Source organism: Varroa destructor, unplaced genomic scaffold (genome assembly GCF_002443255.2).
Source record: "Varroa destructor unplaced genomic scaffold, Vdes_3.0 BEIS01000001.1, whole genome shotgun sequence".
Classification (NCBI taxonomy): domain Eukaryota; kingdom Metazoa; phylum Arthropoda; class Arachnida; order Mesostigmata; family Varroidae; genus Varroa; species Varroa destructor.
The window spans coordinates 25392956-25418428 of NW_019211454.1; the positions used below are offsets into that span (position 1 = coordinate 25392956).

General features: G+C 45.6%; 1 protein-coding gene across 5 annotated transcripts in view; it reads right to left on the minus strand.

The window, feature by feature from the left end:
* LOC111250823 (uncharacterized) overlaps window positions 1-25473 on the minus strand; it is a 67401-nt gene that overhangs the window by 41117 nt on the left and 811 nt on the right. Inside the window, exon 1 of one of the 5 annotated variants that reach the window (XM_022806624.2) lies at window positions 24755-25412. The exons of 1 other annotated variant lie outside the window; for it this stretch is intronic. In XM_022806624.2, coding sequence (XP_022662359.1) covers window positions 24755-24916 — 162 coding nt within the window. In that variant the 5' untranslated portion in view covers window positions 24917-25412. Of the gene's footprint in view, window positions 1-9008; window positions 9682-20638; window positions 20934-24577; window positions 24714-24754; window positions 25413-25473 lie in introns of those variants that run through there. 3 more of the 5 variants (XM_022806704.2, XM_086983006.1, XM_022806634.2) reach the window with 3 other exon arrangements.

The following is a 25473-nucleotide window of genomic DNA, read 5'->3' on the forward strand; positions in this document are numbered from 1 at the left end:
CCATCATTACTTCCTAGGTAAACTGTTGTCTAGCTAGAAACTGAAGTGCGAGACAGCACACATACGTCTATATGCTTATGACAAAAGGTTGACTGGAGTTAGTAGGCTCTCCATACCTCTGAAGCCCACAACCCTCACCCGGCCCATCACACAACCCTCACATCTTCCCCGGCCCACACTTCAATTATCGAGTTCACTCTTCCATGTGCGACGACGACAACGACTGTACATAAACCTGGGTTAGTCAAGCTGTCCTTTGCTGTGAACTACTTCACCTCGAACAGCTCTACCCCAACTACATTCATCTAGCTCTCCATTCGAATCAGCTATAGTCACTACTCCTTCGCCTTCGATTTGAGATCTGCTTTTCAGTATCATGGGAATAGTAGATACGATGGTGGCGAGATCAGTTGCTAGTTAGGAGGTAGCTACCTGGATGGATATGTAGTATAGTGCAGGAGCGGTTTCTTCTTTTTTCGGTTCGCTACATAGAACCGTGTTAGTTAGTCGTGTGCTGTAGATATTCTTCGACAACATACTGGCTTCGCGGTTGTATACCAAGCTAACCCATGGGCATCGCGACAGCTCTCAGCTGGGGCCGCGTCGTTAGAAGATGACGCTAAAACGCCGTAAAACGACAACGACTCTTCTCAATGCGACGCAGATGAGTCATCTAGTGTCAGGCAATCGGTCCATGTTGAGAGAAGACATTGTCCAATTGCTACTGGCGATGTTAGTCATGCCCTATGCCAATCCAGTGTTAGAGCATCTCTGGACTACTTGTGGACCACAACAGATCGCTGTCACGAATTGCTTTGAATTCCACCAAAGTTATCGTACAACGACGACAACAATTCGTTTTCGTGGATAGCAGCACCATATACGAGGACTGGGGGTTGCTCCGTACAGAATGGAGCTCAGCAAGAGACGACCCGAAGAGCTGACGGGGTCCCCTCTGAGGGTGAAGATTCAAGGGGCGATTCTAATGTGGTATAGCGGGACGGGAAATTCGCAGCGAGGGTATCTTTGTAAGTTCAAGTGAAACACAGCCCTGTTTTTACAGCGTAGTAGTAGTAAGCTTACGATCAGTAGCTCCCGTCGCAGCTCGTCGGGTATTACTGAACAGACGGGAAATTTTGGGAAGGATGGTACAGGCAGAGCTCTATATGTAAGAGATCTCCGGATACTTAATGTATTATAGTTTACATTATCGTTAGCTGTTGATGACGGCCATAGTTACTACGTACAACTGTGCGGCTGCTCATCAAATGGCATACTATCGAAGCCTTAAACGCGTCCGCAAGCACGAATTATGACAGCTAAATAGACAACCTTTGCATCACAATTAAAACTCTATCCCTCTTGCATAGTATAAGTCTACCTACATTAAATAAAAAATAAAATTCAGAAATACAATTATACCTTCTCCGTTGGAGACCGTGGCTTTCTCTCGAAGAGTTTATCAGCGAGATACCCTTTGATAAATTTTGACCTTACGTTATTTAAAGTCCGACACGCTCTACACGGCAAGAGTCGCGATTTAGCGTTTTTCGAAACGCAAGACCAATATGACAATTATTCACTAGATGGATAGAAATCGTATATAGATTTAAAAGCCGCTTCAATCCACCTCTACTAAGACAAATGCCCTTTAGGGTGGCCGGCACCGTTGTTAGTCAAGTGCTTCGTAAAGTAGGTTTTAGAGCTGACATTTCGAATTCGAATCTCGGGAACTGCAAAGATTAATGTGTCTAAATGAGCCAAGTTGGATCAGTTACTGGGTGCATGTTGTCTTCTCTCGATCCGGACCTCGTTTTCGTCGCCAGCGCCATCGTTGGTGGACGAGAGGTCTCAAAAGGCCACTTCAGTCAAACCAGAACCCATCTCGAGCGGCAAAGGGGTTCGTTCGTACGCAGAAGTGGGTGGGCGGTTGGTCAGGTTGACAGCTGACTCGTCGCCGTGATCTTCCTCAAGATCGACTAGTGAGCAGCAGCAACCCAGCTGACTTTACTGAAGTCGAGTTTCGCGGTGGCGAAGGAGCACGTCTAGACAGAAGGAGACACAAGAGAAGGAGACACAAGTGACGGCATTTGATCGGCTATACCCAATACAGAAAGGAGGATCTAGCGGTGGCGGAGTTGTAGCAACAATGGCAGGATAAACGACATAGGGTGTTCGTGTCTCGTCTCATCCCATCCTATTCTCTAGAGTTGGTTTAACTTGCCACTGAAGGACCGGCTACGGTGAGCAGTGAGTGAGACGGCCACGGCAGCAACGGTGTCCTCGCAGCGGCAACGGCAGCAGGTTTTCTACATAGTATGTCTGTCTGCGTGAGAGTAGTGAGTGAGTGCGACACGGACAGTGTGTGGTGGTCCGTATTAAGGGCAATATTGGCAAGGTCCTTGAAGGCGGCGATATTAAAATTCAGTTGACGACTCCCGCATACTCAACGACTCTCTCGGCACTCAGCTAAGCCTCTCTTTCTAACGCTCTGCCATAGGCAGCCCATAGTAGACTAGAAGGACCGATGACTGCAAAGCAATCGACGACGAAGCCAACGACAGCGAATACCGCTACTATTTACCACAGGCACCCAGCCACACATAGGAAGACAGAGAAAGATTGAGCGGCTGAGAGAAGAAGCGTGAAAATCTTTAGGGTTATTGCTTAGGCTCTTCTATACGTAGGTTAGCTAGGTGAGAAGGATAGAGGAGTACCGGCGTATGGTGCAACGCCAGAGCTTCAAAAGGCCTTCGGGTAACATCTCACGAAAGCTGGAATGAGGTATGAAGGAGGTGGTAGAGGTTGGCTCGCGCACCGTATACAATACCTTGGCTGCTGCGCTCGCGCTTCTCAAGGACGAAGCGTTGCTCAAGAAAACTACGCTTAAACACTGAGCTTAGACACCAACATAGCCATGGTTTTCCCTTGACTACTGATACTTTTACTAAGCAGCCTCGGTACGAGGACTCGTGCACTGCGTTCCTTAGGCTGTTTACAGCAGAGACGTGCGTTGCATACAGAGTCCTTAGCGCGAAACGCTAGCGGAAACCAACACTGCGTCAGTAGTATATTGAACGCACGACTCACACCGCAAGCAGTGAGCATCATGCACGTCAAGCCATGGAAGCTTCTTCGCGTTGGCAGGCAACGAATGTTTGGCCTACCGCATTACCTAGTTGCTACACCACATATATGCGAATCTCAAGAAATGGCTAAGTCTTATCGTTCCCCACTTAAGGTTGTTTGTGGCAACAGCCTAGACTGACATTGGCGAACAAATCGTTGGCGCTAGTGTACGCTGGATAATAAGCGCCCGCGCTCAGTGCTCCGGGAACCACCGAAGCTACAATAGGAGAGGAACAGAGATGGAGAAAGTGTGAAAAGGAGACAGACATATGAAAAGAATATATCCTGGACTGCGAATATGGTATGGCATAGCGAGGCGTGGCCAGCAAGGCCAGCTGGGGCCAGAGAGCAAAGCTATTAAAGCGGGCTTAGTGGTCGCTCCGTCGGAGGTCACTGGCGTCGATGGTGGCTAGCTGCTTGCTGAACAGATATCCGACTTGAAGGAGAAACCCAAGCGAACCGACAAGCCGCACGAATTGGGGATTACTGCGTCATCGTAATCCTCGCCCGTCAAGGAGCTCGCCAAGCAGCTTGCTAGCGGAGCGGCGTCGACGTCACCATCTCCACTACTATCGACTCTCTGCTATCCCACCGGTGGAACCGACCATACGAATAGTTCAGTCCAGACCAAAGCGAAGCCCAGCATTTGCTGGCCAAATTCGCTAAAAATCCCAAAGGCCCCGAGCTCAGGCATACCCGCATTCACAGAATTATAGGCGGCAACAAAGCAGTCTATTTAGCAGCATAGCTATAGTGCCATTGACGTCGTAGTTCTATACATGGGTTCCTTGGCTTGCTCCCAATCGTTGCTTGGTCAGTCAGTCTATGTCGCCTCGCCTGTCACAGTGGCGGGCTCCAAGACGTAGAGAATTTGTCGTTTGAGGTAACCCCATCCATCTAAGTTAACTGCGCTCGCGTCAATAGAGGACGAGAGAAAAGAAGAGGGACGAAGGAAGAAGCTGCGCCCAGCAGTTACGGTGTTTTCCTCTGTTGTCCGGCATCTGCCAATAACAGGCGTCGTGACACAAACCAGGCGCGCGTCCGTTGCGTAGCAGCGTGGTAGTCCTAATACGCTGTTGGATCTGTGGAGTCGATGAAACGGCATGCGTCATCTCTGCGTGCGGCAGAAACAGGGCAAACCAAAAGGCACCAAAAGGGGACGCCGCGGGAAGCATAGCGGAAAACGAACCAACTAAGGAGCGCACGAAGAAGCAGCAACCGTCAGAATCGCTCATGATGCCTGCGAGAGATGGCATTATGCTATGGGCCGAGGTCGGAAACGAATAACACTCGCACGACAGCTTTGTGCATACATGACAAGGGTGAACTGCTCGGAACTAGCCGCCAACAGATCAGAGGCAGAGATGCCGAGAGCTACAGTAGCTGTCATCTGGCAGTGGTTCTTTAGAAGAGGAGGTCAGTTTAGCTACAGGGACCCTGTATTTGCACTTCCTGAGATTCGATGATCATAAGCACTGCCACGCTTCTACGTTGACCTTGACTTCAGCTAGTTTTAATTCTCGGCTCGCAGTTCCTCTCGATCCAGCACAAGACATAGGCATATGCGCTTTTATGGTGCGAGATGCACACATGCCTAGCCACGTGCGAAGTCATCCGGTATAGCGCCGGTACTCGCGGAGGGACTCGAAAACAATACAAGCTAAATAACCCACCCATACAAAGCAATCCCCACGGAGCGTCCCTGGAAATATCAACTCCCGCTGAGCACAGCGAGCTTTAAATTTTTTCTGATGACCGCCTCGCCAAACAGCAGGCCACACGACTCTCATGATGATAATCATCGTCAACGGCAACAATAGTGACGATGACTATGACAACAATAACAACAGCAGCTAGGTCCCCGATAGACGATGACAAGAACGGTAATAGAACCCTATTGCAGGAAGTTGTCAAGTTGAAAGCTGAGTAAATGAACAGAATTCGCACAGGTGGAGTAAGCCAACAGCTGCCTTTCCCATTTTGAGCAGAAGGTAAAACAGTCGATAATCAGCCTTATACCTGTTGTATCACCTATCTATCTAGTACTCATAGATACGCCATGAACGCATCTGATTTATACGCTCGTAACGTATCTATTACTTTTATTAGTTTTAGTTTATTAGGGACTTTTATTACTTGCTTGCGTGACCTAAGCACAGCCTGTTATATCGGATATTACGTTTAATCATAATAATTACGCGTACGTAGATACGACTTTGCGCAAACCGCAAAACGACTGACCAGAGGACCAATTTGCATATATATATATATATATATACACCTTGTGGCTTCTTCGCGCAGGCCAGCACATACAGATATGCTGAACAAATCAAGTTAAAAAGCTCATGGCCTTACAAGAGCATATATGTGTTCAAATTTAATCAATGCGACTGCATACATAACCTATATAAACACGAGCTCATTGATATGCTAATTGTTGTATATATGGAGAGAGTGAGTGATACGATAGCAAGCTTGTAGAGAGTACATACATCGGCCTCAACCCATCTCTGTAATAGCATATGAACGTCCTGAACCTCTGAGGGTAACATGATGAACGCTGAGAAGATAGCCACAAATAATGGATGAAAATTTAAAGATTCGTATCTTCACGAAGCTACTCACGCTTATGGTAGGGGTTTAACTGAGGGTCACAAATGAGACTATCATTAGCAGTCAAAGGTCTAGTCTGGTCTGGCTCGTCGACGATGCGCGATTATTGCGTAAACAAAGGGTTAGTGATTGTCGAGGCTGTCATACTTTGGCGATTAGACATTACGAACAGACGACCGTTAACAGCATCGCAAATACTATCTGATGCAATACGATTACTCACAAAAGATATCTGCCTATGCCTTGAGTCCTCTTTGTTGGTGTCAAAAATACCACTAACAGACATGCCTGTTAACTATTCTGTTTATAAAAGCGTATTCTATTTTCGAAACAAAAAAAAAGGCGCGAAAAGTGAGTGATAATAAAGATGAAACTCGGCGAGGCCATATATTCAGTATATATAATTGATGTATGCAGCTATGAACTAGTATTTTCGAAATGACTACCCTTTACTGTAAATTCTAATAATTATTGTTGTCGCCCGTACCGCACTTAGCAACAAAACATGTCCTAATTTAAACAAGGCCATCTTTAGTGAGAGCTATTTATTGAAATCGAGGCGATGGAATAGATCTTTTAGTTATAATTTTCAAACTCAATGTTACTTTCGATCATTTTTATAGCTGTTTGGCATTTTATATATCAACGTTTATAACCGTCGGGCCCTACTCAGCTATATATACATAAACAGATTCTCTGTCAGCTAGTTACCAAAATGGCGTTTGTGCGTGGCCATATAAGAAATGCAAGACACGCTAAACGTTTTTTGTTTACAACGAGCTCGAGTCACTTACATTACTTTCCTATTCAATTTTACGGTGGATGATTAGCATAGCTCGCGCTTATGAAAATGTCTTTCTAATTGAGGCCGTTGGCCACCTCGGGTTGGTTGTGTACGATCAATAGATTCGACCTTGATCGAAAACCTGACCCACAATGGCGAAGCTTCGGCAAGCATTTTGCAAGTAAATTTCCATTCTAAAAATATTTCTAGAGATTCTCGCCCTTTAGTCTATAAGCAGATATTTTTAGAAAGTAGCAGACGATCGCTGTACGATGCGAGCAACGTAGGATATACTGCAGACATGACATTTCAATGAACAGCGCAACTTCGATTGAACCAGAAATCTCGTGGCACCGCGTTATATTTTTCGTATAAGAGCGGAGATTTAAGAGAGGTACGTAGAGGTCACAAACAGAGAAAAAAGTGGAGAAGAAAGCGAGGACAATCGAAAGAAAGAAAGAAGGGGGCGTTATGTGTGTGCAATATAAAAATCGATAAATAGTCACTGCAGGGCCAGCCCCTTTCATCGCGGGTTCCTTTGTGAGGCAAGTAGATCGACATCGCTGTTTCTGTTACTGTTGTGGCTGATGGCTAATGCCTTCATGAAACGAATGTCTGTTAAACTGAAGGCGTATCTGCACTCGAAGAAGCAGTCTGAAATATTAGGGGTTGCGTTTGGCCAAAGAACAGGGGGTCGATCGACGACAACTGAGGTGGTACTTCTACCTCGGAACATCTGTTGTCGCTCCGCTGGATCAGAACAGTTTCTACTACCTTTACATAGCAGCACTATGGCCAGCCACTCATGCTGCTCTCTCCGCATTTCTGGCTCACCCTTAATGCTTCTCTCTGCCTCCGATGGTATAGCACTTTTTGCAACTGGCTGCATTGCCAAACACAACGATTCGCAATTTTCCATAACTGCTTTTTTAATTTTCTTTCCTCCCTCCCTCTCCTGCGCCTATTCTGCATGCGTACCTTGAAATAGCAAAACTTCGCATACATACGAGTTTTATTTACCTATACTGCGGTCTAGGTAGATACTGTCTAGTTTACTAGGCAAACTCTCGAGAAACAAGATTGAATCGTTGGTGCGCAATCTGCGCAGTAAATTCGGGATCAGGCTCAGTTCTTCGCCTGCGTGTTCTCCACACCCTCATCAGCCCTAAACGAAGTATGATCTTGAAGCAGGCTACGAATTTGACTGTGAGCCCGAGCAGTAAAGAGTGAGTAATAGGGATATAACACGGCACAAGATGCAGGTAGTCAGGTCAGGGATAATGAGAGAGAAAGAGACAGTGACTCGTTAGATGGTCCTTCGCTCACGTTGCGGGGAAAACGCAAAGCTGCATAGAGAAACAGAGGTCAATGAAAGGCGGCTTCGAACAGAATAAGTTTGTGGGAGAACTAAAGTGATGAGAACTTCCCAGTGCTAGAGGCGAATGGCAAGTTGGTCCAACTACAGCAGCCATTATATTATACCTAGCGGCATTGGGAAGAATGGTCTAGGCATTCTGCGCTTTGCATTCCGCAACGAATCGTGTTTCCGCTGGGCCCAGCCACTTTCGCAAAACGCCTTTCGATATGCTCGCACATCGGAAAACTTTTGAATAGTACGTGCTACCAGAGAGAGTACGCTTCAGGTACTCCAGGCAAAAGCTCTGAGAGCGAGCAGCCGCATGAAGTCTGGTCTTCTCTGGTAGCGATGATCTGTGAACTAGCATCTTCAACTGGACGTCCACCGCCACACAATAAAAAATGGAGGAAGAAGGAAAAAGAGTTTAAGCGAAACAGCTGACAGCGAGAAGAACTCGCGAAGAGAAAATCCTTTGTTCGAAATACGCTAAAGTTCATCTCTATTTTTTCCCATGGCATGCCTCTCTACCCGTTTGTAAGCGCAATTAGCATATTCAATGAGGAGAAATTTATTAGTGGTTGATTAAATATTAGGGCAAAGTGTTTTAGATTCGCTTTACGAGTGCTTGATGTTCTGACGAGTGATGATGAGTTCAGTTCCGGAATAGCCACTCCTATATATATGTATATATAAGAGGGCGAGAAAATTTGAAGCTAACACCGAATCGAGCTAAGGGATACATCAATGTCTATTCAAGGCAGGTACATAATCACCCACTAGAGATAAATGATAACAAGTTACGTGAATCTCGTATGAAGGAAATGTCAGTTGTAAAATATTAATCCATCGTCACCCGTCGCATGATTCGAGCCCAGGTTAATCATCAAAACGTTGCTTTATTGTAGTAGAGTAATCGTTATATAAACGACGGACAACATTTAATAGGCTTCTAAGAAGTAGGGTTTATGTAGTTTACGGCCCTTTACTAAAATTTATCTAAGGCAATCGTTTAGCCTTTAGGTTTAAATATATACAGTTTTATTTATGGGATAAAGAACAGTAACCTGCTGCTGGAAAGACGATAACGAATCTCTGTTTACGCAACAGGTTATTGGATATACATACGCTTTGCTGCACAAGCGAAGTATAGGGAAAACGTAGCAATGACGTTATGTGTTCGTCTGCACACCAGTTCAAAGCGTTACCACCTGTCCTCATCGTTTCAAACAATACAACATGAGTCCACGTAACAAACGTCGAATGCATCGTTTTTTTGTTTTGGTTCAAGCAACAGCAGCAGTATCAACATCTGTAGTTCACTCGAGACGGCGTCGGCCCGGGTCCGAACCATTATGGTCGCTGCTACCACCGCCAGCTGATGGACGTTATTGCCGCTGTTGCTGCGTTTACTTTCGGTATTGTCACTCGGGTTCGCTTCGCTCTACTCCTCTCGCCGCGATTCGTGTAACCGCACAAGGGCGGCACTGTCTGCAGTGAACGCAGCTCACAGCTCACCTTTCAGTCCTCCACTTTCATCTCTTTCACAATTGAGTTCATCCTTTCGCTTGCCAGCGCCTCTTCTTCTTTTTCGCCGTCGCTGCCGCTGCTGCTGCCGTACGACCACCGCCGTCGTCTCCGGCTTCTTTACGTTTTCATCCTTCGTCTGTCGTTTCGCCTCGTTCCGTTTGAACAACCTACGACTGCGACGGGACACACTACGAGGAGACGACAGCGAGCAGCAGACGCAGTAACAGCAACTCGAAGCCGGTAAACGCGTCGCTATGTCTGAAGGTTCACAACAGACAGACAGAGAAAGGAATCGTATGATGCCTGCCGGCCGACCGGCCTGCTTACCAAAGGAGAATAAGTTATTAAAGCTCGTCTCGAAGAGGAGCCCATTTTCGATTACGAAATCCCGCTTTCCTTTTTAAGCCCCTCCCTGGCCGCTGCGTGAGAAAGGAAGCGGGCAGTCGGCAGATCCTCTTGTCCAATTCGAGAAGCTTTTTACTCAGGTTGCGCAGGTCTCCTTTAGGCCCCTCTCTCCTGTCTGCTTCCACAACTTCGCGCTGCTGCCAGCACAGCAGCAGTGCGCTGGAGCCGCACATAGATTTTTTTCGTTTGCCCTTTCCCGGGCACTTCCCCAGCGTTTTCTGTTCCCTTCAGACGATTCGTTGGATTGGGCTAAAAATCACCGCTGTCGGCGGCAAAAATCATCTTGCGTCAGTGCTAGTGGCCGCTTGCATTGGGTGGCTGGTAAATGGTTGCATTGGGATTCCTTTGTTCTTTTTCGATCGCTATCCACCGAAACGTGAGTTGTCGTAAAAAAGACCATTGCGATTACCTCGGCGATGTTCATCATTCTCGAACTGCCGAAGTATCTCATGATGCGGAGCTGGCATTTCTAGGACCTGTGGGATTAGAGACTTTTTCTTACTTAGCCTGAGGTTATTTAAGCGATTCTAGGTTACTTCGTTGAAAGTGACATTTTGACGTAACGATCACCATTGTTAGTACTTTAAAACAAGGTTTACGACAATTTAGCTTTTCCAGCTCCAAAATGGAACCGATAAGTAAATCAAACCGGTTTGCGCCAGGTGTTGACAACAAGACGCATCAGGGTGCATCAAGACCAATGCCCAATACAGACAGCTATGGGCAAATTAAAATGAAGACATCATTCGTTTAGGCTTAGCATACATCTAAAATGAGATCAAGACTAGCTCCTTTCTGCCAAGTATGTGTTCTAGCCTTTTCTTCTCTTAGTCGCTGCGTTTAAGGCAGTATGGTTCTTATGTTGCCCTGATAGAGTTGACTGTAACTTCCACACATTTTGAGATATATTTAAAGACCCTTCTTTAGCTCGTGTAGTTGAAATAGGCCAGCTCGTTGAAAACAATAGGCCCGCATTCGTTTGCTTTCGCTTCTTGAGTCAGGCTTGTAGTATAGGCAAGCTTGAGTAAAAGCGAGTCAGTAAATATGCCACTTGCATTTGGGGATCTGCAATTTCAGCTCTACGCGCAATGTCGTTTCCTAAGGCGTTACTCGTTCAGGCACGTACAGACATGATACTTTCGAGGCAATTTATTCCACAGATAGGTAATGCTGGCGAGGAATTTTGACCAATTATCCTGCCATCATATCACTGACGTAATTGAATCTTTAAAATAAAATCCTTTTTGCCGAACAGAGAGAAGCCGACATTTATATGAAGTACGAATACATTCTCGTGACCTGTGGTCCTTGTCAGATATGTAGGGTATACATAGAAACAGTGTTATGATGATACGTATTGACAGTGACCGAGTACCTGCGTAATAACCCTTCTTTACATTGCATCAGCGTGGCATTGACAAATTAATGTTTTGGCAAAGTTCAAGTTCGAAATATTGAATAAGAACTATGACCTTTTATATACTTGAAAGAAAAATGAAAAACTATCTCTGGATTTTCCATTTGCCTAGTCTTCCCTCGACAAGAGCACAGCACTTTAAAGAACGAATATGCATAGAAAACGGTTGCAGGTCTTAAGGCAAACTCTGTTAGGCCAATAAACGATGTCCTTTCGTAGATCCTTATAATCCTCACTATTCTCTTCTTTGGCCGGATAAGAACATGTACAAGCATCAAAAGCGACTTGCAATTTCAGGTCCGAAACGCATTCAACTCGTAAAACCAGTTTGTGTCACTCTCGAGGGAAAAGTGCAGTTGAGGAGCGAAGAACGGCGTCTGATGAAAACGACATCGTCTACGACCTGAATTGGAAACATCGAGCATTGAAAACGAGCCGTTGCCAGGTTGGCGCGCAGGCGAGCGGAACCTCGCGCGGCCAAAGGCGACAACAGTCCCGAAAAACTACCGAGGACTGACGGTAGAATTTGCTTCTATAAAGAGACTGTGGATGGCTGTCAGAGCTGAGCTCCTAAGACCATATTAGGCGCTCTATCCTGCCCGCACAGAATCTTCGCTCAATCGAACTCTTTGGCTCTCTTTCTCCTGGCTGAATACAACGCAATGATACTCGACGAATTCGCAGTAGTCGTCGTCGGTAGCGAGCGACGCAGACAGACCGTTGCGGCTGGCGACAGGTCGCCGACACTAGTGGCAGAGTATCGCGAACTCTTTTCGAGCGCCCGCCAGTACTTTAAAAAGAGAGGATAGCGATGAGAGCAGAACATGCGGACAGCCCATGCTAACTGGAGAGAACGGCGCACGTCTGCACCACGTAGTGCAGTCAACGATATAGTTATAGTGATAGGCTCCCACCAACAGCGGCATTATCAACAGCAGCCGTGTAGCCGGGCCCCCAGCGCCAAGGATACAAGATGGCTCACGTCAAGATTGGCGACAAAAACGCAGAGCACAAATAGGCAGCCAGGCATCCTATATAGGCGACACGACTGTGAAGTACAGGACATCAGAAAAGAAGAAGTAAAGAATGGGAAAAACGCAAACGCGACAACAGGCCTAGTGTCGGGTCTGGTCGGCCGGTAGCCTGACGGTGGCGCTGATAGAAATACCATAGGCTAACGACATCAATAACAATGACTGGGAAAGCAACGAGAACAAAAGCATGGCACTGCGTGGAATAAGGGAAGGTGCAATGGGGCAACGCAACGGCTGTGTTGCTGAAAGTGGTTGTAAGTAGAAAATTGCAGACGAATGAATGGGGGTGGATTACGAACTGTGGAGGAAAGGAAAGAGAAGGGGGAGAAGGCGCCACCGCGTCGCATAACGCTTACCGTACCTAGGTTTCGGCTTCGTTGTGCTAATCAAATTGTTATTGATGATGGACAAGAAGAACGAGAGAAGTTGCTGTTGCGATCAGTGACCACGTCATATCTGAGCAGTCGGGAGAAATTACCATTGTCACGGTAATGTAACGAATAAGCTGGCTAATAACCTGGATCACGTATCTGTAAAGTTGTGTACATTGTGAGTAAGACGTCTGCACAGGCAAGCATATGGTGTAGCGGTCAGCCACACACGATTAAATCAACCGAAACGGTGGCGTAGGGAATTTCAAATTGTATAGTGTAAAATAAAGAAGATCGCAGCTAAATAGTCAACTGCCGAGTGTTCATAACGGCAAAAGCTGGACCGCTCTCGACTTTATCAATATGACTCTTAAGGCCAAACAAATTTTCCATTTTACTTTTGTTGATGGTATGAGCGGTAAACAAAACTTGAACAACAATCCTTACGCTATCGGAAGAGTTAGACGAGTATCGGCAACACACATAGACAAATTTTCCAAATAGAAGAAACGATGTTGCTTATTGGGAACATGAAGCGCAGACAGCAGCAGCAGTAAACTATTGACCAGGTAGCAGAATAATGTTGTTAGAGAGAAAAGCTTTGTTCTGAAAACAACGGTCACCATCTTCAACTAGACATCCAATTGTCTTCGCTCTCAGTCGGCTGCCCACCTTTCGGGTCTTATGGCTCTTTGGGGCCGATTTCCCAGCAGGGCTTCTTCCCTTTTCAGCAGCACAAAAAAGAGGATTCGCAGATGGAAATGCATGCTAGAAGAAATGACAGAGAGAAAATAGGCCAGTCAACGTAGGGAGATAATAGAGAGTACTTCGGAACTAGCTTGGTGTTAAAGAGAAGGCTATGCGGGTGCACCCTTCACGCCCCATCACCAGGCATGCGAAGATACCGCGCTCCTCGTGCACTCTTTATAGATTTGTCGACGAACAAATAACAGCAATTGCCAAAGTAACGCAACCCAACCTTCAGGCGGTTGAGTGAACACAGCTCCACCAGACGAAATAGTAAGAGTAAGTGCGTGAAATATCGCTAATCTGATATTGATAGGGGTAGCCACTATGTATATACGAGCGTCCGCAGTTAGCTAGCGTTCAGCGATGTTTAGCTGGAGCGAACTCTGTTGCCGTCTTCTTATAGCGTACTCCTCCAAGCAGTTCTACTAGCTAGCAAAGGCTGGTATGGAAGACCGGTCGGGACGACGAATCCAGAGAGTCGATGGAACGGGAAACCGAAAGAAGGGAGTTGGAGCGGGGGGTGTCATAGGAGTAGTGTCACCGCCGAGCAAACCACCCCACCGAGTGAACGAATGACAGGAAAGGCCCAACCGATACTGCTCTCACTCGCCTCTCCATCTCACACAACATAGCCCAATACCTCCCAGTCTACTCCCTGCGTTCTCCTTTCAAGCGTCTATCGTGTTTCCCACCCACAGAAAGACGATAATCAGGCGCCCACCCGATGCCCAAGGAAGCGGCTGTATATAACTGTATTTTATGCTGGTTGAGAACTGGAGATGGGGTGGAGGGGTCCTGGTATAAAGGCTCCACTTGGACGTGGATCTACGAGATGACCAACGGGTCGGCAGACCAAAAGGGCGATCGTCCAGCAAGTAGCTGTCGATGGCTCCTGTTTTAGGTAGTCTGCTTGCCTACCTTGTATGATGCAACAGTTTGTCCCAACAACCTTCCATTATTCCTCGCCCTTTACCCCGAACCTGCACCCTAGCAGCTGGCAAACTGTCTCCAGTCTCCTCAAGTTCCTCCCCTACAAACTACCACCGATAGGGGGAAGGGAACCCAAAAGGAAAAAAAACTGTACATGTATTGCAGTATACTGCGCTTCATGTGCAACGAGCCCAACGGCTTTATCGGTCCTACTAGCTGAAGTCTGGGCAACGGTTCGGGCCATACTGCATGTGCTAGTACTACTGCGGAGGATAAGCGAGGCTTCTTAACTCGAGCTGCCATATACAGCCGCCACCTGATGGGAGCGCCCGCGTTATGCTAGCTGCGTGTTTGCTCTGCTACTGACTCAGTAGAGAAGAAGAGGCGATGCAGGGTAGGTAGTAGTTCTGGTCGGGAACGGCAGGAGCAGCGGCAACAAGCAGTGACAGCGCAACCAAACCGATAAACGAAGCAGTAGGGACGACAGGCCAGAGATAAATGGGAGCGTTTTTGTTAGTTGATTGTGAGACGGTGGCCCGAAGGACGGTCTGGGCTATGCAAAAGGCAAAAAAGAGAGAGTCGACGACGAGCTGTGCTGGTCGTTTTGAGGGCACATAAGAGTGACGATGTCTTTGTTGGACCCTATTGGCTACAGCCAGCTTCGCTGAAATGGGTCGGTTTTCGCTTGACGGGTCGATTTGCCTGCCTGAACCTTTACCTTTCTCTGCGTGCTTGTGTTCCTCTGTCTGTCTGGCTGTCAAAGTCTTTCCTTCTTGTCCGCACAGTACGAACTTGGCTAGAGCAATGCGGGGGCAGCGAAATGAAAGTAACTGGGCTTTTCCTTCACTATCTACATCCAATTGTGTGTTTGTTTCCTTTGATGGGTTTCATGGCAGTTTAACTAGGAATTAGGTTCAGCAGGTTATCGAAGCGAGAGAGAAGCTGGCCATTGTTTTGTCACAGAATGTCGTTATCTTTACCTGCATAGAAATGGTAACCAAAACAGTAGCCCGTCTGTCGACCGGGTGTGCTCGCTAACAACTAATGAAATACTCTAAAAAATAGTCTGGGAGACTGAGCAACTAACAATCACACTGGTCAATATCGCGGCTTCTAGCGATGTGTCAGAGGCATCGCGGTTTATATGGTGTACTCTTATGTTCTGCACCGAAAGGCAGAAGGGGAAAACAGTGCCAGTGATTAAAAGTTAAAGATAGTCACCATTTTTCCTAGTTATTTTGTTTGACTAATGGAATGGATACATAAACAAGCGAACAGACAATTTCTATAGCGAAGAAGCTTTTTCCTTTATTTCTCCTAAAGGCCTTCATAGGCACTTTTTGTGAAAAGAGGTGTTGCTCCACCAAAGCCACCAAACATAGACGCATATACGCAGTTCTTTGGCGTCTGTTAATCTCTTGAATGTTTTCATCCTCTTCTTGAAACGGCCGCAGCAGACTGCCAGGAGCAGATCTTTTCTTCCTGGTAGTCAGATCACACACATTTTCCTTGGTCGGCAGTTTCACTGTGGGAGCTTTGCCCAGCTCGTCCTTCTCAGATCTCCTTTGGTCATGAAAGCGCATATGCGCCGTGATTAATGCTCCGTCTGCTATCCATGAGTTTCTGTTCTTTGTACCTTCTCGACCAGGTCCAGATATCCCCCTTCCCTTCAATTTTATACTATCCTGCATACGCTGCTTCAGTCTGCTGCCATAGCGGGACGACGGCCTAGTCTTGAACCGCGCGAGGCCCCAGAAGTTATCCAGCGTTCTCTCACTTTATCCAACCGCTCAAGAATAGCATCGTTGCTAGTAGCGGTGGTCGGGGTATTTTACCATTGGAGAGCACAACACCGCGACGATCTTGGAAATTCTCTGATCCCATGGACTCTTTATTTTCCCAGTACTTTCGTGCAGAGTCTGCAGTCTCCTTTAGCCAACCTCGCTTCCTTACGGCTACCACTACTACCACCATTCTATCTTCGTTTCTCTCTTCTGTATCATTACTATCACTCATACAGCTACTATCTAGATAGTCTCTGTTTTTTCTCCCGAAGGAGCCATATTTCTAGAAAAAAAAACTCGAGCGTGGAACAGCAATAGCATTAGCCACCCTATAGTGATGACTAACCACCATGCTCCCCAAGTCACCATTATTCTTACGTTAACCGGCTGGATAAGCAGGCAGATTATCGGTTGACGATAGACGACTGAACGCAGGCAGCACTTCCGTGCCAGCCAGCCAGCCAGCTAACTGCTACGGCTGCTGCAGTCCCTCAACAAGCGGAGCGCTTCGTTGCCTTTGGCTTCATTCCTCGACGGGCACTCACTCTCCGTCTCTGTCAACCATGCACTATGGCGCAATGCCGCCATCATACTGCTAAAGAGAATCATCAGACCCGAAGCATTGGGCTTGTAGCTAATAGGACAAAGACACGTTCTGCTATATTATTACTTACAATAGTCTCAACTTAATCTGCCCTCCCGCTCCAATATCATTTGAGAAAAACAAACGACACTTTACAACAGCAATCAGTAGCTGGGCATGATTTGATAAATGTCGTGACGTAGACCGGACAAAAAAATTGATTTCTAACTTGGCAAACATGTTAAATACGTTAAAGTTATATCTGCAGAGTATGTTCAATATCTCATTATTATATGCTATAATTCTTCCTAATAATTACTTGTCTTGGTGGAGTAAATGCTGAAAAAAAGTAGAGCGAACGGAAATTCTAATTATCTGTATTAGGATAAAATTCAAAATATAGTACGGCCTGAGCTCGTCGAAATAATTTAACATTGTAGCATTCCTGAAACAGCCTTATTTCTACTATTGAGAGCGGTAGTTAGGGCTTCACCAAATAAAAAAAGATTTTCAACTTACTTAAGTATTTAAAAATTAGATTCCGCGAAAAGTGTAGATACTTTGGTAGGTAATTGGTCATTACGGTACTCGAAATATGGGCGTGTTGATATCGTGTTCGAGAAATTTCAAAAGCTCTTTTCCACATATTAAACGCAGACACAAACCATGTAAAAATGTGTAGGTTAAGGTACTTAGGTAAGAGTAAAGCAGGTCTAATAACATGTTAGGTACGTACGGACATTTGATTAAATCTACAGGTTACGCAGTATCAGCGAACATCCCGTTACGAAGCGACTATTGTCTACACAAAATTGCTATAGCTATTGTCGCCATATAACTGTCAGCAGCATTAGTTATTTTATATGTGGATGATGGCAAGCGCCGAGCCTGCGGGCAGTGTTTCGTACAATACTTCTCATACATAGATAAAGTAAAGCCAGCTCATTTTTTTATGTCCAACATTATTCGTTATTTATCCTATGGGAACAAATCTTCGGAGTCGCTTATTTTTGGGTATAGCATCAAGGACTTGCCCCCATTAGGAGTCCAGCCGGAGTAAGTCTTGCTAGACTTATCAGGGGTTCCTCCAACAAACCTATGAAACGCCAACCATAAGCAGCTAACCTTAATAATAATAATAATAATACCTTATCTTCCTTAAGGAAGCTAGCTTCATTGGCCGGACTAGAGTTTTTTTCCCAATAAAATACTCTTAAAGACACCCAGCAGCTACCGCTTCTGCTCCATCCATGTCGGCGACTGCCATCGTCGCGATCCAAAGCTGCGCGTGACCCAACCGACCTATGCGGCTCTGCGGGCCCGCGCGGTCTCGCTACTATGGCTACCTGCAGTGCTTTCCTGCGCAGACTTCTATAATTGCCCTCCCGCGCATAAGTACCCAGCAAAGCAGCAGGCTTTCTCTGCTTCCTACGGCGGCCTTACGGCCTAACGGGCACCCGTCGAGCCCCAACTTATACCACCTTCACTAGGGAGCCGGTAGGCCAAAGTCAGCGACCCGCATCATGGCCATGGTGACTCAGGCAAACTGGCTCACTAGTCGGGTAACTTGCTGGCTTCACGCAGGAGCAGTAGCAGCGTAACACGGAGTCTACCTATAAACTGGAATAATGTCATCCTCCGTCGAGTTATAAGAACGACGATAACGACATAGAAGCAGCTGCTGTGGCCTCTTTAGGACCAGCAGCAAGCACTGGCAGGACGGCACCAAATCCTGTTTGGCACGCACACTCATGGCAACACTCTGCCACCACGTCAAGGCTTTACCGTCGTAGCAAAGCAGCACGATGGACTGGTGATCATACCAATAATACCAGTTATCCCTTCGACTAGACATGTTAGTAGGAGGCTTGAAGCAGACGCCCTCCAAGGCAGTACGACCAAAGGAAAGGGGTCGAGGGTGCATCAAGGAATCAGACGGTCGGGTGGGCCATCGGGGGGCGGTCGGTCATGCGGGTGGCCGGAATAGCAGTGGCGGGACACATGTGCAGTAAAATTAGTGGGCGCAGTGAAGGTGGGAGAGAAAGGAAGAGCTAACCAGGAAAAGGAATAGATCTACGAACAGCGAACGAGAAAAGTAAGACGGCTATGCACAATTATACGGCCTAGTGCATCGACTGGAAAGCCCGAATCATTTTACCGTCAGAGGGTTTCCCTAAAAGTTTTCCCTATCTAGGCTACACCCCCCCCCCCCCCCGTTCCTGTGGCCCCTGATACACCCCTTAACTGACCACTCCTATTTCGACCCCGGTTTATAAGCTTACGTATGGAATAGTGCTGCTGCTTTGCCCACGGACCCGAGAGTGACAACATGCAATAGCTGCGCCAACGGCAACAGCAGTCCGTCTACAGTAGCTTGGTGCTACTACTGCGGCTGCATATGAACAGTGTATACATCATAAAGAGCTTGGTATTTATTGCCGGGTCCGGCCTACGCCAGGATTCGGTCTTTGGTACACTCCAAAGCCATGACGACTTTGATGCGACAACTGATGATGATTGAGGCAGAGAGGAAAACGCATGGAAACAGAAAGATCTTTTGTAGAGGATTCAACGTGTTCACTAAATGGTCTCTCTATTCGCATATGCATATACACCATACACAAATGGATGCTTCACGTGTATATAGTACTTTCATTTGCACATCTCTACATAATCTACCTCAAATAGATGTGCATTAAAATATGCATATTTTTATCTGTGCGTAAAATGCGTTATATTGGTATCAATTATCACTAATTATACTAGCATTTTCGGGGAAGGCATAGGTAGGGAGCCAATTTTTACTTTATTTACGGCTCCTGCGCAAATTCGGCGCACGTATTGTCAAGCACCATTAGAAAACGCTAAGTATAAAACAGGTCACTTAATGCGGTTGCTACAAGTGTTCGAAACATGAACCTGTATTCACATAAACTATCAGCCAACACTTTTTAGTAAATCTACATGCACGACATGTAGAAATGTGTGCGTAGCTATGTGTTCGTGTGAAAATAAAAAAAAAAACTTTGTAGACTCTAGGTGTGCGCGTTCGACATATACAACCCATGCAAATTTCAATATATAGTGAATGGTTCAATGAATCGTGCTCGATAACGGTTATATAACATGGACGTGTTCGGCCGCTTTAAGAAGACTAGTGGCAAATATGGGCGGTGCTGACAGCGTAGCAAAGGTGGGATTTCTCTCGTTGTTCGACCCGACTGTTCCGTAGACTAATATCTCGACCCATCTTCTGCTCGTGCCTTTAATGGAATACTATCAAATGTCAACACATCTACACAAGACGAAAACTGCCCGTGTTTTACAAATTATGATAATTAAGTGTGCGCAAATACCTTTGCTACTGTGGTTATCTCGTATACGTCACCAAAGAATAGGTTTTGTGCAGAAGCCTCGTAACCCCATATCAGTTTATACTAAACACGAACTATTTATGAGCCCATAATGGGTACCAAGTTTATACAACAGAACGCCTTGGAACATTTGCACAAAAACATGATTATTATAGGTGGAACCTATTCGAGTGTACGTGAATCCATAATTGAATAGAACCTTCTATATTAAGAAGCCAGGCTTAGACTCATTAGAATACTATGCATTTTATGAGCAAATGTGGTTTGTTACAGCTTTTATTGTATAGTTAATTTCACTTAAAAAGTTCGCTGTCCCAAGTATCCACAAGTTCCCCGACAAACTGTTGGAAAATATTTTTTCTTCTTCGGTAACTGACACGACAAAACCATAATAAATAAAATAATGCCAACACATAGAATATTTCCCGCTAGGATTAGTAACGGGATTGAAGAGAAAATATTAGGAAGGTAAGTTGAAAACCTGTTGATTACCTAGGAAGCTGATTATATCTATTCTCCTATAGAGGTATAATATATGTATGAATATCTTGAATCTGCATACGCGGCGAAGGTGTACAACCTTTTCGCTGAGTCATCATGGGTAATGATCGGGCTTCGAGGGTGCCCGACGGACACCGCCAAAGGAACCGGCTTTTTGAAATCAGTTGATGTTTTTACAGCCTCTAGTGGAACGACGCTCGCTGCAGAGGCAGCCCCTCTCGATTTCATACGGCTGGTACACACTTATTCCACGCACCCGCGCTGTCGTCAATTTTCCTATTTTCTTGCTTTCAAGAGTCTCTGCACGCCTGCGCCTTCCTGCATTTACTGCGACTGTCACCAAACTTCGACTCTTTTGAGCCGCGCTGCACGACGGAGATGACTCTTATGTCGACAGATAGAATTAATACGGACATTGAATTAAAACCCTGAAAAAAAATACTAAATGTAAAATATTTTTTCACTTAGACTTCATACGTCGTATCTCGGCTAAAATACGATCGTTTAATAATGTTTACCCCCCAAAAAAAGCAATATTACACGCAAAATGTGGACAATAAAGAACCTTGAAGTTACGTCATGTAAATAGAAGATCGATCAGTTCTTATGGCCAAGGACAGTGATACGCTGGTTTTGTTTTCAGCTATTTGCGCCTATGTTTACCGCTTATCTTCGTTCTCTTGCTAGATTTTATCTATCACCAATGCCATTGTAAATCGTATTGGTATTAATGCTGCGTAACCTATTGCCTTTGACCGAATACGTAAGAAATGCGGCGTACCACGGGATATTCGAGAAAAAGCAGGTCCTGAAGATGAAGGCTTGCTTGAGGAGTGACTTATGATCCAGTCAGGCGGAGTCCTCTACTACGGGGTCGGAGTGCAACGAAGAGTCAAGGCTTTCTAGGATAAACGGGGATGGAGTCAAGTGGACGGAAAATCGCCCTGTCGCTGATCCCCTACAGCCTGTTCCGACTACTCTAAGGAACTGCTGCTAGTGACGTAGAAAGCTGTAAGTCGAGTTGCAACGACAGAATAACTTGAACGTCCTCTCCCGCACTTGGTTCCTACTTGCTTGCGCTGGCCCGTTCCGAGATGCCACCGTCAATGTCACACCGTTTCAAATAGTCTTTACGTCCTATTTCTCATATCATATTGGCCTACCTAGCCGATATTAATACCACTAGGTGCATCTGACCAGATAAGAAGGTTCACGTCGACGATTCGCCCGGGGTAATTGGCTTTTTGCTGACTTTGTGATTGACTCCACTGGCCGCTGTTCCACGATCAAAATGCCCGCAGCAAAGTAAATGACTATTTATTTTCCAAGGTTTTTTACCTCAGTGGCTTGCTGTTGCATTGATAAATTGTGTTCCAATCTAGTCTCGGCTACTAGTACAACTTCTGTGAAGTTGTGAAACGTGCTTGATGCGATTGCGCTCGGTAACAGGCAAGCCTACGGCAAAGAAGGCTGACTAACAGAAGGTTTATTTGAGAGGACTACTCTAAACTTTTAAGGCTATACTATATACTAATATTATTACGCTCACATTCTACTGACTGGGTGAGGACTGCGACGCTATTGATGTTAGTGCCGTTAAAGGCAGGGGATGGAACACTCATAGGAGCTGGCGAATTGTTAGTACAGCTGAGGGCACCAGGTGGTGCTTGCAGCGCCTAAGCACTCTAGTTTCATTCAGTAGTTGAATGTTCAGTTAAGTTAATGCAATTCAACTTGGTAGACTGTGCCATTACACATATATATATACTGTATACATACGTCTGTGTGTGTGCGTTTGATAGATACATAAGTACATACGCGTATCACAGCTGGCTATCGTACAATTGCAAAGCAAGGTCACAAAAGTTAATCTTCAAGGCGCGCAGCTTCAGCGTAGCACGACAGATGCGTCGCTTCTATGTACTTCTATGATAAATCTCACCTTATCTAGTAACAACACAAAGAGCTCGCGCCTAGGCAAACGAGAAAAAGACACGGAGGGTTCAGGACAAAGGTACAATTTGTGAAAGCTCTTGTTTCGTTGTCGAGACATGCAGTTCACACGCTTCGTACAGTCCCGCTTCCCCTGGCCTAATTCCCACTTTCTAGGCTGCTCCTTTCTCAGTCTTAACTATTTCACTACAATTTTCTTCTGAAGATGTCGCTCTTGCCGCTTCTTTGCAACTCCAACTGCAATAAAAGCCTCGCCTTCTGTACAGCCACTTGAGTCAGCCAGGCTGGCTGGCTGGCTGGCTTGTTCTCTAGTCCTTCCTCTTTTTTCTCCCTCATAAGAATTCGTACGGTTTGAATATAGAGCTGTTTCACGGCAGCTTGAAAAAATAAATAAATGCTTACTCGAGGTAAAGGGCGGTCATGGCGATGGTGGAGTAACCTGCGGACTCTCGACTTATTTTCTAGCTCACGCATCCGTACATCCAGTTACCGTCACCGACATACATATACATATTGAATGTCTAGGTACGCGTACCGTCAGAGATATAGATACTCCTAAAACGATGGTATTGTTCTTACACTAACTACCACTTCTGCTAACTACCGTTGAGACTGCTCTTGTTGCTATTACTGGCTTGCATGCTAGTTAAAGGGCGAGATAAGCGAGACCACTAGACAAGCCTTCGTATGGCTTAAACTTACGTCCCAGGGGACGAGTCCTCTTTTGCAACCGACGCTTGCTTTGACAGGTAACAAAGCAAAAGGGCGGCTTAAGTTGTGATAGAGAAAAAGAAAGTTAAAGTTGGCCGTGTCGAAATCGAAACTCAACGTTCCGCCGCCAGCGTCGAAGTATGTTTACTAAATAGCTCGGACGTATTGTTTTCATTTTTCGAATCAAAATTCGCTGATTGGGATTATAGAAAACTAGTTGTTTACAGAACGTTAAACCTAACAGCTTACATTCTCACACTTAATAATATTAGCGTTTGGCGTATACACTTAACAGATGTTCATATTTGTTTTTATTTATTAGGAAGCTCTTGCATGCGGATCGTTTTTCGTGGACAATTTTTCAACACACAAAGTGATGCTTTTCAAGAGCCATTGACTTTTAAGCCTTTTCCTCAACGTAATTTTTCCTCCGGGGAACATTTTATGACGTCGCGTTATATATAAACTTCCGTCGCCCCTTCCTTGTTAGCAGTATTATATATCTTCAACTTGAATGACATCCTAAGTTCTCCCAGAAAATATGCATCTCAAGGGCAGCTAACTGGATATGGAGTATGAATGTGACGTACCCCATTATGTGTGCGAGTGTCTGCCTTGTGCTTCGGTGCTAAGACATCAATAAGAAGAGACTCTCTGACTATGATTCGAGGGCCTTGTGTTCTCTGAGGGTTGTTCAGATCAGAGTGAGATGGTCGGCTCCCCGCTTTGCATACTCAGTACTTCAGATAACATTTGGCTTCGAGCAACTCAGAATGGAACAGTCGGCCGACGCTACCGCTGCCGGTAATGGGGGTTGTGGTGGTGGCACCCACCATATGGAGGCCCGTATTTATTCAACGGTTATGCCAGGCCCGATAATCAATCGGTTGCCCGCTTGTCAAGCAGCTTGCTCGGCTCACAGTTAACATAACAGGACAGATGACGCTTTACGAGCGGAACAGAAACCGCATAATGAACAAGTGTTGGTCGAACTTCTAACTAACATGTTCAGGCAAACCATCATTTGAATAAATTGAAAACTCAATTGTTGTCCATCACACATCTAGCTAATTTTTCCCTCTTTCATTAGCTGACAATCAACTTTTAGCTGAATTCAACTTCCGCATGTTAGTAGAAACCGTGGGATGTTGGTTTTTTGAAACTTTCTTTTTCGCCCAGCTGCTCTTTTTCATTATTTTTGACTTCACACCTTTCAAAATTCTCTATCTAATACCTAGATATTAGAAACGAGTGGTGGCATATATGAAATATAAAAAAAATATTAGTCTATTATGCGTTGGAACTTGCTATGCACGATTTCCTACCTAGGAACTGAAAATAAAGCAGTGCTTACGCATATGCCGAATGCATCAAGATGAAAGGATATTTTGACCGGTAACAGAAGAGGGTTATTTTTGATTCATATGATCTCCTTTTGACTTCAATTTTTTTTCTTTTTGGAGGATGTTATGCAAAACTGTTATGAGTTGGTCCCGTTTTCCTGTAACTAGTTTTTTGGTGGAGCATTTACCCGTTTAAGTGACAAAGATGATTGCTTGCACGAGGCCTGTGCACGTGTACACACTTTCTGGGAAGAAGATGAACGATGACAGACTATTGTCGTCCCCATCGGCTTTCTCTGAACGACCAAATATTTTTTTAGACAACAACGTCGAGGCGCTCTATTTTTCATTCCCAACGAACTTTATTCTCCCGACGTTCCTCTAGCTCACGTGGTTGCGTGTTTGATAACATATTGACGCTTACGCGCGCTGTTTTTGTCGTTGCCGCTCCTATTGTTTTGTTCATATAGTATGAAGTCTATTCAAATTGAGTAGGGTTCGCTGTTTTTTTTTCTCTGGCGGTGTTTGCGTGAGGTGGTCGTTGCCATCAGGACGATATCTTTTAGTAGACGCGACAGTAAATGAAGACAGTTTGAGATTGATTCGACATCACTTGCCACCTTACTTGTCCACATAGACGTTTCTGTCTCACTTCCCGGTTCTTGGAAATATCTCATGCTTTCTCCCAGTTTAGCATTCTGTTCCTATCAATTCTCGTTACGCTACCGGTGTCTAAACAAACGATCGTTTGTCCGCTGGTAGAGAAGGCGAGTGCGAGCGATGTGTCTCGTATACTCCAGGGTTCTTTCTATCGTTTTTTTCACCATCTCCCTCTAACCCCGGCTGACTGGATGGACGTGGAGCCATTCCGCGAGTTTCCGATAAGTGACCGACGACCGTAGTGACG